This window comes from Crassostrea angulata, chromosome 5 (genome assembly GCF_025612915.1).
Source record: "Crassostrea angulata isolate pt1a10 chromosome 5, ASM2561291v2, whole genome shotgun sequence".
In the NCBI taxonomy this organism is placed as follows: Eukaryota; Metazoa; Mollusca; class Bivalvia; order Ostreida; family Ostreidae; genus Magallana; species Magallana angulata.
This window is the reverse complement of record NC_069115.1, coordinates 14149621-14163769: the sequence shown is the minus strand read 5'-3', so window position 1 is coordinate 14163769 and position 14149 is coordinate 14149621. Positions and strand designations below refer to the sequence as shown.

Sequence of the window (14149 nt, the reverse complement as noted above, 5' to 3'; positions counted from 1 at the left end):
GGCACGTGGTGCATAACAAAAAAGGGAGATAATACTAGCTCGCATGTATGGAGCGCAATTAATGTAACAAATGAATTCCACTACACTCCCCACCTGATATTGAAAATATCACTATTATCTTATACATTTAAACAATAATAATACATTAAACCGTATAGTGACATATTTCTTCTTGAAATATATTATAATATCATATTCAAACAAATGATTACAATGAACACATTTGGTAACTAAGTGGATTGCAGTACAACATGAGAATGTCACTCGTCATGTATTAAGAGAATAATGTCTGATATGGGTCTCGTGTATACAATTGGTTTCCCATCTCTTGATACCTTGACTTCGACTTTGCGGACCCGGCCATCGACACTCTTTATAGCGTTGGTGATAATTCCAATCGGCCACTCGATCCGTGCAGTTGTCAGGTCTTTAAGAAGTACAATGTCTCCAACACATAGATCTGGAACCACGGACTGCCATTTGGTCCTCGATTGGAGCGTTTGTAAATATTCCCTCTTCCAACGGTCCCAGAAAATATTTGCCAAGTGCTGAACGCACCGCCATTGTGCTTTGTACAAATCTTTGATATCTTGCTGTACAAAGTTTGTTGAAATTTCTCCCGACTTTTGTGTAAGTAACATGTTTGGGCTGAGGATCACTGGAGATTCAGGGTCAGAACACACAGGTGCAATTGGCCTAGAATTCACGATGGCACATACTTCAGCCATTAGAGTAGTCAATACCTCATGAGTGAGATGTCTTGAATGTAAGTCCATAAGCATAGAGTCGAGTATTCTCCTCGCAATGCCAATCATCCGCTCCCACACTCCACCCATGTGGGAGGAATGTGGGGGGTTGAAAATCCACGTCACCTTCTGGTCGTACAGAAATTCTCGAACAGGATTGTCTTCCACGTTAATGACGTTGACATCAAGGTCTTCAGTTGCTCCCACAAAATTGGATCCCCGGTCAGAGCGGATTTCCTTCACATTGCCCCTGAGAGAGATGAATCTTCTCAAACAGTTGATGAAAGAGGATGATGATAATTCCTCGATCACCTCTATGTGGATAGCTCTAGTGTAAAGGCAAGTAAAGAGAACGGCCCAACGCTTGCTGTTGGAGGCTCCTCCTCTTGTTTTACGAGTCACAATGCTCCATGGTCCAAAGGTATCTAGCCCGATGAAGGTGAAAGGAGGACTTGGCTGTAGTCGGTCTGCAGGTAAGTCGGACATCAGTTGACATTGGTATTTGCCGCGTAGACGCCGACACTTTATGCATTTGTGTAGCAGAGATGATATCAGGCGCTTTCCTCCAATGATCCAATACCCTGCAGATTGCAGGGCTCCGGCCGTGAAATGTCTACCTTGGTGTTTTACTGCTTCATGGAAATGTCGTACAAGCAGTATAGCCACATGATGATTCTTTGGGATGATTAGTGGGTGCCTCTCATTGATACTCAGGTATCCTCTTTTCAAACGACCTCCTACCCGTAGTAAACCTTTTTCATCGATTATTGGATTTAATGCGATGAGACTGCTATTTCTTGGCAATGACTTCCGTGATTGTAAACACATTATCTCCTGTGCGAAAACTTCATGTTGAACCATACGTATGATCAGTTCGTCTGATGTTGGTGAGGCTGGAGTATCCAAGGAGTGATGGAACTTCCTAGATATAGACCTTAAACAGTCTATAGATTTCACAAACACCTTCCACCTGGAGAACCTCTCTGATCTGTGAGTTATACGAAAAGTCGCAGATTGGTCCTTTTTTCCGTCAACTGCTGTTTTCAGGGTTTTAACCTCTTCTTCCTTACGAATCTCAGGGTCATTTTCTGGTTCAAAAAGACTGTAATCAGTGTTCGGATCCTCCTCCAAAGGTTCCTTGAGTTGAGGTGGTCCTCGAATCCATATGTTGTCATTAATGACTTCTGCAGTAAGGTTTCTTGTGCCCGCATCTGCTGGGTTGGATTTTGTTGGGACATAACTCCACTGCTTGGGTGTTGTTGATTTCCTGATTCTTTCCACTCGGTTTTCAACATACTTGAAAAATCTTTTGCCTTTGTTATTGATATAACCCAACACCACCATACTGTCTGTGTAAAACCTAACGGTGTTAAACTTCATGTCCAGTTCTTCACTGATGATGTCATATAACTGGACGGACATCACTGCTGCGCAGAGCTCCAAGCGCGGTACAGAATGACCACTTGTTGGCGCAAGTTTACATTTTCCTAAAATGAATCCCACGTGGATGTTGTTCGAGTCGTCGACTGTGCGCAAGTATGCTACTGAGGCAATGGCAGCCTCCGAAGCATCTGAGAAAATATGGAGCTCTTTGCAGAGGGTTTTTGAGAGAGAAGAGGGTGTGTATGTCCTTGGTATCTGTACATCTTCAAGGAATCTCAGAGAGTTCTTCCAGTTTGACCACTTGTCCAAGAGATGAACAGGAAGGGGATCATCCCAGTTGTACGAACCTCTCAAAGTCTCTCTCATCAAGATTTTCCCAGAAACTACTACTGGTGCAACAAATCCAATGGGATCAAAGATGCCATTAATAGTCGACAATAGTCCCCGCTTACTGAAAGGTCTTTCTTCCTTTGACAAACGATATGTGAATGAGTCAGACTCAAGCTCCCAGTTCAACCCTAAGCTTCTCTGCATAGGAAGTTTGTCAACGCTAAGATCGATATCTTTGAAGTCCTTTGCTCTATCTTCAAACGGAAAGGCATCCATCACATGCTTGTCGTTAGATGCAACTTTATGCAAACGTAGATTACCACCCTCTCTAAGAGCAGCTTGAGTTCTTTTGAGCAAACTGACCGCTTCGTCAGGAGTCGATAGAGAAATTAATCCGTCGTCCACGTAGAAGTTTCGTCTGACGAAATCTACGACATCACATCCATAGTCGTCTTCCTTGGCACAAGCGGCCTTGCGAAGACAGTATACAGCTACAGCCGGTGAAGGTGAGTTCCCAAAAACGTGTACTCGCATACGGTACTCTATCAACTCATTGTTAATGTCGTTGTCTTTGTACCAGAAGAAGCGGAGGAAGTTCCTGTGCTTCTTATCAACTAGGAAACAGTGAAACATAGATTCTATATCAGCTGTAACAGCTATTGGTTCTTTTCGAAAGCGTAAAAGTACACCTAACAGATTGTTGTTCAGGTCCGGACCAGAAAGAAGAACGTCATTCAAGGAAATACTATGATATTTGGCAGATGAGTCGAACACAGCTCTAATTTGGGATGGCTTTTTAGGATGGTACACCCCAAATATTGGTAAGTACCAACATTCTTCTTCTTTCATGAGTTGTGGTGCAATTTCCGCATGGTTGCAGTCGAATATCTTTTTCATGAATGTCATAAAATGTTCTCGTTTCGTTTGATCCTTTCGAAGACTATTATCCAGACTGTGCGCTCGCTTCAGTGCATACGATCTGTTATTTGGAAGTCGTTGTCGATTTTCTCTAAACGGCAAAGGAGCTTCCCAATTTCCTTCCGCAGTGAGATGAACGTCTTCATCCATGGTCCTGATGAAATCTTTGTCATCAACTGAGAGACCGATTGTGTCATCATCCTTCTGTTTCATGAATATAGATGTATCCAGATCCTGAGGCAAGAAACTGATATCTTTATTCTGAACTTCTATGTGTATGTCGTTTGGACATGGTTGGAATATTGACGACCTCCCATTTGGTAAAAGGTAAGTTTTGTTTACCACGACAGAGTTAGGACGGTGTACTTTGTTCAGACAGGATTCGCCGACAATCACCCAACCTAAGGTAAGTTTCTGTCCGAATGGTGAGTTCCTCGCACCTGTGCGCTGCTCTTCTACGTGATGTGCTTCTGGTGTATCACGACCAATCAAGAGGAGAATCGGAATGTTTTCATCAACTTCAGGTATGTTGTCAGCGATGTCTTGAAGATGAGTGTATGATCTCGCTACATCCGGTGTAGGTATCTCATTTCGGATATCGGGGATCTGGTTACATTCTATGATATTGGGTATATTGATAGATGTCGATCCGTCCAGCGATGAAACAATAAGGTCTCGAGCTTGTCTGCCAAGCATGTCAGTGACTCCTGCACAGGAAGTTAACTGGTAGTCTGTCATTACACTATCCATATTGAGACGATCAAAAACTTCAGACTTCACCAAGGATCTATTGCTTTGGTCGTCTATGATTGCGTATGCTTTCAGCGACTTGCTTGGATTTCTGGCTTGGTGTACGTTTACCAAAATCACTTTAGCACATGACTTCCCTGAGAATCCATCTTTACATATCTGGGTACATGCGGATGTTGCGGAATTTTCGCCAGTCTTCTCCCCACCATAACGGCTCACGGGTGTTCCAATATGAAGTGCTGACGGATGCGAACTGCTACCGCACTGATTGCAGTGAATAAGTTCTGTGCATTCTCGGGACTTGTGTTGATCAGAATTGCAACATTTAAAGCAAAGTTTGTTCTCTCGCAGAAATCGTTTCCGCTCCTCATATGATTTGTCTTTGAAGCCACGACAATCATTAAGACTATGATTGGCCTTGTGGAGAGGACACATGGAGGTGGACTTCATGTTTTCTGAATTCTGTCTAACTTCAGTTTTCTTTGTTGCTATCCATTGTTTCCCCAGATTGGATCTCGGACCAGCTTTCTCCTTTGTTGTGCTTGAATATGTAGTTTCACTGTTGTACATGAACCCCGGATCATTTTTCATTTTGCTGATGTCTTGCATGAACTCCACAAAGCAAGAGAAGGGAGGGAAGACAGTGTTGTGTTGCTTTTTGTACTTGTAAGCATAGGAAGTCCACTTCTCTTGTATGTTATGTGGAAGCTTACCAAGTATTGGCGCTAAACCTGATGAAGCATTGAAATGGCTCAATAAAGTTGTGTACTTTGGATTTGCCATAAGGGATTCAATTTCTGAGATTAAGTCTAGCAAGTCATATAGTTTCACATTGTCTCTGTTAGTGAGTTTTGGGAAAACTGATAGTTTAGACATCAACATGGACTCCAATAGTTCAGGGCTGCCATATCGTTCATTAAGACGCTCCCAAATTTTTCTTAGGGCTTCAGCTGGATTTGAAACGTTTGACGATCTAATGCTTGCAGCGTACTTTGATGAAGTTGGTCCTAACCACTTTGTAAGAAGGTCGAGTTCCTCAGTGTTTGTCGCCTCGAGTTCCTTCATTATTTCTTCAAACTGTGCTTTCCAAAATATGAATGTCTGTGGTTGATCATCGAATCGAGTGAGACGAGATATTAGCAGGTCTTTCTTCAGAAGAAACTTAGTAAAGTCTTGAACTTGATCGGGTCTGTTTGGCATGACACTTTCAGTGTTTTGAGTATAAGGCTGGCTTATGGGAAAAGTCTGCACATTCGAATTGAAGTTGACTTCTGATTTCATTTTTTCAGTTTGGTTATTGTTCGACTGTACATTGATATGAGGGATTGTTTGCTCCACAGGACTGATAAATGCATCCACTTGAGTATGAGGCTGTATCAAAGGGAATGTTTGCACATTTGAATTGAAATCAACTTGTGGCTTTTCCTTATCTTTTTGGTTAATAGCCGATTGTTTGTTGATATATTGTGTTGTACGCTCTATAGGATCGATAAGTGCATTCAACCTTTCTATATTCTGCATTGTGGGTTTACCTTCAGCCTCTTCATTCTCTAGTGCTTCTGCTTCAGCCTTGGTTGCTGCCACTTCCTGTTTAGTGTTCAAGAGTTTCAGTTCCGCTTCAAGCTCTTTCTGTTTCCTCATGGCCGCTGCACGAGATATCTCTTCCTGTTCAGCAATAGCTGCCTGTTGTTTCAGTAGGGATGTCTCTTGTTGAACATAGTCTAACCGAGCTTTAGCTGCTTCCGCCTTTGCCTTTGAGCGTGCCAGTTGCGAAGAGGAACTGGATATATGTGTGAGTTTTGATTGCGATATCTTTGACCGACGTGAAGCATTTTCAAGAGCTACTCCGCGCACTTCAGATATTTTATCGATCACTGAATTCACAAGTTCTTTGCATTTTTGCATAAATGCTGAATGTTTTTGAAGCTCTTGAATGCTATCTTCTGTTCTTGTCCTTGTAAGAAATGCTGCAAAATCAGCAGATGTTGAACAAAAATCTGCATAAGCTTTTGAAAGGTCACCTTCAAATTTGTCTAAATATTCTAAGTTTGTGATGGTAGGGCTGTATGTTGAAATTAGGTTCTCAACAGCTGCCCATTGAGCGTTTAGGTGAGTAGTATAATCCTCGCTACGCTTTGAGAATCCCTCTGCTCCCTTTTCGGTCAGAGTCCTTATTCGTGACTGAGGGTCTTCAAGTTCCGAGCCTTGTTCCATCGTTAGACTTGTATAAGACATCAGATCCAATTATCGATGAACGCCGTTTCGTCGTAGACGCCAAAATGTGAATCTCCTTGTCCAAGTCGTTACAATCTTTTTACTGTTCTGTCTCTGATACAGAAAGTTTCAACCAGTTTATTCGTTTCATGGTTTATTGAATAAAGCAGGTAAAAAGCTACAAAAGAACAAAAATCACATTTAAACAATTGTCTTGTACTGTTGATGACAAGAATGGCGTTCCATACATAAAAAATTTGGAAAATACTTGGACTAGGGAAACTGATAAATCCTACATTTACTTTGAAATATATGTAATTCTTAACATTCTGACAGTGTAATATAGTGAAATATATGAGAACAATACTCAAAACTGCACAAGGAAAGACTATATCCAAATAATATATTGACATCATTGCTGACCGTTAATTTCTTGATAAGTAAAGTTTACAAAGAAAAAACTATCATGTAAGGTATTCATAAGCTTAAACAACTTAGTAGCACATATAAAACAACAAAAACATACATTGTAGTGGCCCACAAGCTTCAAAATGGAAAGCTTCTTATTCAGTTTTCTGGCACGTGGTGCATAACAAAAAAGGGAGATAATACTAGCTCGCATGTATGGAGCGCAATTAATGTAACAAATGAATTCCACTACACTCTACACGTTGTAAAAAATACATGTATAAACATTGGGTTGCTTAATAAATCATATCCATGTTTGGTGCCTTTGGTGTGCAATACTGTGTTTTTTTTTAAAAAAATTAATGCGTGTCTGGTTTGTATTAAAACTTTCAAGATTTATTCTGCATAAAAATGTATACTCTGTTTCACCATTGATTCTTTTGCTAGGTCAGGCGCGGATCGAAAATTAACCCTTTGGGGGATCTAAGCATGTTAATAGTCGTAGGAGCAAAGAGCCTATAATTTCTATTGTCACATTTATTTCTAAAACTCATTTAATCCACCAATTAGTGAAGATAAAGTTTAAAATCAATAAACGTCTGGATTTTATATTTGACAACCCTTGTTTCAAAAGTTCATTCTATAACTTATCACATGCCTAATTATAGATTGAGAATGAGACAATTAAATCAACCCTTATTTGGAGGTTTATTTACAGCAAACCTTATAAGCATAATCATGTTTCTTGTCCACACTCTGATGTAGTGTGTTCAACATGTAGCTTTGTGGCCTCTGAACGTGAGAGCTAGCCCAATAAAAGGCGATTTAGCTTATTCATTACAAACATTAACATTATACTTTAAAATTCAGTTATGTGTATCTTGGAATGGAAGACATTAAATGTGATTTAAATCGGCAATGTGTGCTCATTTATTTATAAACTAGTAAAGTTATATTAGCTTAAAACTGCTGCTTTGTAGAGTCTTGGATTGGAGTAAAACAATAAAATAAATGCAATGATCCTGTTGACCATTTATAATATTATGCATTGAATTATTTGTTTATGACGTCGTCGTGTCAATAGCTGCCGTCAGGTGAGCAGACATATTTAATAACGTGCGTTCATTAAGGGTTTTTTTTTTACATGTACGGTGCACAATCATGCATAAAACATTTGGTTTCTATAACACATACTCTTTTTTTCTTTTCTTTTTAAAAATTAAAAAAGATACTATTATTTCTGAATAATAACATGTGTTGTTTTATAATTCTTTTAACCCCATTAAGAACTATAAAATACACTTCAATACATATGACCATACTATTCAGTAATAGCGAGCAAAGCGAGCTCTAAGAACCAGACTGAGTGCGCGTGGGAAAAGGAGCGAGCTTAACCTTCAGATTCATTAAGAATTTTTAGGAACACCCCATAATGCTCTCTATTGTTTTCTCCCGTAATGCTTATCAAAAATGGCTAACATTTAACTCGTAATTAACATTGCCTCGAGGTTTGAAGACAAGTTTTGAAAGCCGTGCAAGCTCTGGTATGACCCAAGAATTTTTTTTACATGCTTTCATTCCTTCGTATTGTGTTGAGATACGTTTACCAATGATTATAGATTTTAACAGTGATATCGCGCTATATTCCCCGCGATAAATTTTGAGGTGGATCACAGATCTATCATGCATGTACTGGCTATTTCAGTATAAACTACGATGCCTGGCTCAGATGATTTCTTATTTTTTTTTTAATTTAGGCTTTGGTTGAGAAATCATATATATACAAGCAAGAGTATATATATACTCTACTGTCATATCGATCCAATTTTAAGCTAATTTTGCCAGGCACATAGCATTGGGGGGGGGGGAGGGGTGGGCAAAGGTGGGGGGGGGGGGGTGGCAGCCCCCCCTCTTTTGCGCAGCAAAGATTTTTCTTAAATTTACATACAAAAAATTGAATTCACCAGGAGTTGCCCCCCCCCCCCCCTTACTCTTCTGTGACCTAATAAAAAATGAATTGAAAATAATGGAATGAACAGTGTGAAATAGAGTGAAAAGCACTCGCCATAACGGTCGTTAAACATATCAATGGGTCAAAACATCCATCCTTTTAATTATTTTCCAGTAAATATAGTGAAGGAACCGAAGAAACCGATAATACCTGTAAAAATTTACATCATTCCATCACTGAAGAGTTAATTGAATGAGCGATTGAACATTTGAACGTCATGACATGTTTAGACTATTTTAAGCTCTGTATATAAAAAAAAATGTTCAAATTCCAATGCCTAACAGTTGGATTTATTTGTTTACTAATTGATAGTTCATAGCAAAATAAAATGAAAAGCAGATCTGATTGTCATTGTGTTGACCATGTGCATGTAACCTCTTTAACCATATTACAAAATTGACCTTTATTTCAGGAGATTTAGGTCATATTGTTGTAGCATACCGCTGTACATGTACAAACATTGTAACATTTGGATTTTATAGCGGTTTTTTTTTCTAAAACGTCATGGGGGGGTTGTTTAAATCTTTCATATCCGGAAAAATAATTCAAAACTTCAATGTAAACAAGCGAACATTTGTTTTGGAATTAGTAGGGTTTCCATCGAATAATTACTATTACAGTAGGTAGATTAAACATTCGTCACTGTTATGGCAATCATCACGTTTATCATATAGTTTTGTTAATGTCATGTAATATTTTTTCATTGATGTATGCCTTATCAACTATCGTTTTGTATTTTCAAACCAAAACTAAAGTATGTTATAAAAATCTATCAATGATGTTTTGTAAATGTGCGATAAGCCTAGAATGATACGAGATACTCCGCAGCCTTTATTTATATATATTTTTTACCTTACAATGATGCATTGTCTTATCAGATATTCTCGCCCAATTATCACACAAAGTTATCACGTATAAGTACGTCATCCATTATCAACTAAAGAAAAGAATATTGATTTTCTCGAGGAGAAAATCCATAGTTTTAAAAAGAGGCTGGGTTGTCTACAAATTAACCATTCGACTTTCCTTTGATTTTCTAATATGATTTTGTAACCTAAAGACATATTACAAAGAAACAATCCATATTAGTTGGAGCTTTGATTTTTTAAGATATATTTTTATAGCTTTATTCACGACCCTTCGTTATATGAAACAGAACAACAAAGTATTACAAGTCTAAGAATGACCTAGTATAGCCAACCCTAGTATAATGATGAAATAATATAATATACATTACTGCAATATTTCAAATTTAATTCACATAATGCATATAACGTCATTAATAATAGAAATCTAATTCTGATTTTAAAAAAATTACACAATTAAAACCAGTTTTGACAATCAAAAATATTTTAGTTAAAATATAAACTTTTCCCGGCGATTTATTTTTATTTTTATTTGGGTTTTTTTCGGTTCATATATCATATAATATATATACATGTATTTTGGTCAGAATATTGATATTTATTTCATGTAATGAATTCAAAGGCGAATCGACTGAATATTGGATCACGACTTTATTGTTCCGCTTCATCCATTGGTCAACACAAAATAACACATTATATTCCATCTACATAGCATACAGAAGACGATTTTGGCTGGAACGTTGTTTTGTTTTAGCCGCTTCTGAAGTCTTTGGAAAAAAGATTCATGTGGGTAAGTTTGTCGAAAACTTTCAAATGTAAAACAGTTAAAAAAAAGAAATCTTTTAAAAAAAAACAAAAAAATAACCATATTTCTTTGAACTTGTTATTTGATTTTAACTATATTTCTTTTTACCATTTCAATTTGACATCCTTAATTAAAAAAAAAATATGTTTCCTAAATTTAAACATATTGATTTATTATTCAATATTTTGAATTTTCTTTTAGAAAACATATTTATCAATTTATTTTATAAATTAAGATTTTTCTATCGTTAGCAGAAAGGCTCCTAACATTTTCAATTGAAACAAAAGTACAGAAGAGAAGTGAATTAAAGAAACACTGAAGAACACTAGCATGTCGCTTAATCATACTGCAAAGGATCTTTTCGATCAGTACAGTAAGGTATTGGATGACTTGTTCCACGCAGACATCTTAATTCAATCTGCTTTCAAATATCGCGACTTCTACGGAGAATGGGGAATGATTTTCATCCGCTATGTCACTCCATATTTTTGGGTATTACCTCTTTCTGCTGCGATTTTGCTTATCATGACCTTTAAAAGGCAGAATTTGTTTGGACCGATGCAAAAATGCCTCGTCATTGTTATTGCTGTCGATGTTTTCTTTGTCGTCTTCATTGGATTTAAAGACCTAATATTCAATGTTTTACAGTGGAATCACGGAATCGTCGAGTACAAGGTCTGCCTGTTTATATTGGTTTCTATCCGTGTTCAAACTGTTATCCACGGAACCTCGCTCTGGATCAAGTCACTGATGCTAATCCATCGTGTTCTCATGTTTCTTTCTCCCTTTAAATTCAGACAGTTGAAATTCAGATACATGTTGGTGCCGTTTATTTCGTTCCATTTGATGGTTGTCGTGTTGTTTTGTACACTTATAATTGCAACGCCAATCACAAGTGTATCCACCATACAGGAATACAGGTCTGGGATGCCATTGACGAAGATTGACGCATGCGTTGTCGATAATGATCAAAAGTTCTTTAGTGGATTCCTTTACACTTTTATACGATGGTTTAGTATTTTTGTTCAACTGATTTACTTTACTACACTTCCGATTTGTCTGCATTGTCTGTGTACGTTTCTTCTGATTCTTATGGTTCGTAAGGAAATGAAAATAATGTCACATTTGATACCATTCTCTTCGTCAAAAGTTTTAAAGAAAGTGAATTACTTGGTTTTAATCAAGGTTCACATATGTTTAGGAATTTCTTTCATTTTACAAGAAACTCCAATTTACGTCGCATTTATCTTGCCAAATTTTGCGGAAAATGAAATAAGTATTCAAAATGCCAACTCTGTTATCCTTATTTACATGTACCATACGTTTGCCATAGGTAAACCCATTGATCTGCTTATTTATGCAAGTCTTAGTCGTAAAGTCAAATCTGATCTCAAAAATATCATTTTTTGCAGAAAATCATTAGACAAAAACATTCAACGTGAAAAAACCCCAAATGTGTAGCAAAGTAAAAATTTTATGATGATATCAAAATTCGTAAAACAAATATTATAGTAATTTAGTCTATGTAACAAGTAAACAAATAGCCATGCTGTGACATTGATAAGTAATATTTGCTGGTATGACGAATTGGTCATTGATTCCTCTCAGTTGATTAAAATATGGTATTTTCACTTTTTTCTAGATACTTTCAGATCGCAAAATAACCAGAACACAAAAATATTACCGGTGTTTGTTGCTATAAGCCACTTTTAAATGGCAAAAAATGACTGACGCCAATGAAATAAAATATTACACATTTTCCCTATTTTTGATAAAATTTCATGACCTGCGAAAACCCCAAGATATACGGTTGATAATAGTATGTAATTTTTTTTAGTACAAACGATGGTTTGAACTTTGTTACTAAACAATGACTTCATTTTGTGCAACCTAAATATACTTCATAATGACTTTAATTATTAATTGTCTTGTATGCATTCAGGTGCATGGCTGGGGGCGCGGGGAAATGGTTAACAAGTTGTCATTAAGCGTCATATTCGGCGACCCAGTGTCTGCATTCAATAGCTCTGGTGACGCAAACTAAGACGTGCATTGTGTGTTTTTATATAACTTTTGTAACCTTTGAAATCTTTTACTCATGTACCATAATTCGACCTTTCAAATTACACGTGAGCTAAGTCTCAGCAGGAGGCTCTGCAGACACGTAGCATCAGGGGGGCCAGGGGGGTCCTGCCCCCCCCCCCAACTTTTTCTCGCAGCAACAAATTTTTTAAAATTTACATATAAAAAATAGAATCATCATGGTGTTGCCCCCCCCCCCCCCCCACTGTTTTGGGAGTATGTAAAAAATTGATATGAAAATAAGGAAAGGAGGAGTAAAATTGAAGTTATATACTACGCCCCCCCCCCCCCCCCCCCCCCCCCCCCGGATTAGGAATTTGAAGATTTTTGGAAAGTTAAAGTTTCCCTTTTTTTTTTCTTTTTTTTTTGCTTGTCAAGATTTTTTGGATGAGTCTGGCCCCCCCACTTTCAAAAGCGATGCTACGTGCCTGCTCTGGATCATCTCCCTTCGTCTCCATGGGCTTCATGATCGACAGTTCCGAGAGATATTTAGAAATTTAATGTAACTTTGGAATGTAGAAATAATTTGTTCACTTATGATCACAACGGATGGGCAGAGCCAAAGAGAACTGTTTGTTTTTTTTACAAAAAATGTATATAAACGCATATAAAATGGTGTTGAAGAAGATTTTTTTATAGGGAACTTAAAGATAGAATTTTTTTTTTGTTTTTTTTTACTCGTGAAAAGTAGAGGTTTTTATCCACAATACGATTACGCTAAAATAAATCGATTTTCAAAACTTCATCAGACCAATTCATTTTTTTGCAACAGATCTAAAAGAAAACCGAACTGCAGGTTCACAAAAAATAAGCTTTTCGGGTAATCAACTGTTTAATTACGTATCAGAAAATGTTTAGGATATTATGCAATGATACACAATCAAATTTGTAATCGTTGTTTTGGGTTGCCAGTATTCATAATATGAAATTTTAAAGTAACTCCATACTCGTAAAATTCTCTGATGAAAGTTGAAAGACCGAACTTATTTCAACTTAATAGACTTAAATTTCGTCAATTATTAGAAAAAATAATCATGTCATCACACTTTTTGAGAAGTCAAATAAACAAGAACTAAAGCATATTTGAGCATCAGAAAACCGTACTTTTTTGTTAAAAGTACATGTAAGAAGTAAAAAAATAAAAACTTGTTTAGTTTTTTAATTTATTATCAACTGTGATAGAAAACTATAACTACAAACACATTTTAAAATTGGTTGTAAGAATAAGAAAAATAATATCATTTAGACATACAAATGAGAGAAAAGTCAGAAAAAGAGTTATTTCCCCTTAGCACAGATAAAATGTATAAAAAAATTGGAAATTTAGGATAAAATTAAGCTGCAAAAACATCTTGAACTTAACAGTATTTCTAATTACAACCATGAGATTATAAATAAAACTATCTTGCACAAATTTTAAAGAATTCAAAGTTTTACAATAAAGTATGACGTTGCAGAACACTGGATCTACTTCAAAAAAATAGAGATTAAAACACTATAAAACCAATTTAAGTACCGAAGAATTGAAAGCCGGGCTATTTTGGTGTGTCTTTATGCATATAATATGAATATAAACAAAAATATGTCTGTCTAGTAGGTAAAAAAGTTCAACAGTTGCTGCCTTGAATTTTGCAAC

The 14149-nt window shown here is 36.8% G+C and overlaps 1 protein-coding gene across 1 annotated transcript; it reads right to left on the bottom strand.

Moving 5' to 3' along the window:
* Nucleotides 1-260: 260 nt before the first annotated feature.
* On the bottom strand, nucleotides 261-6993 carry LOC128185114 (uncharacterized). Its single transcript, XM_052854792.1, has 2 exons — nucleotides 6868-6993; nucleotides 261-6519 (listed from the first exon to the last, which is right to left on the bottom strand). The coding sequence occupies exon 2, from the start codon at nucleotides 6360-6362 to the stop codon at nucleotides 261-263; it is 6102 nt and encodes a 2033-aa protein (XP_052710752.1). The 5' UTR covers nucleotides 6363-6519; nucleotides 6868-6993.
* Nucleotides 6994-14149: the final 7156 nt, after the last annotated feature.

What these genes read in the sequence shown, in the direction of transcription:
- LOC128185114 (XM_052854792.1), bottom strand. Translation starts at nt 6,362, where the DNA reads ATGTCTTATACAAGTCTAACGATGGAACAAGGCTCGGAACTTGAAGAC.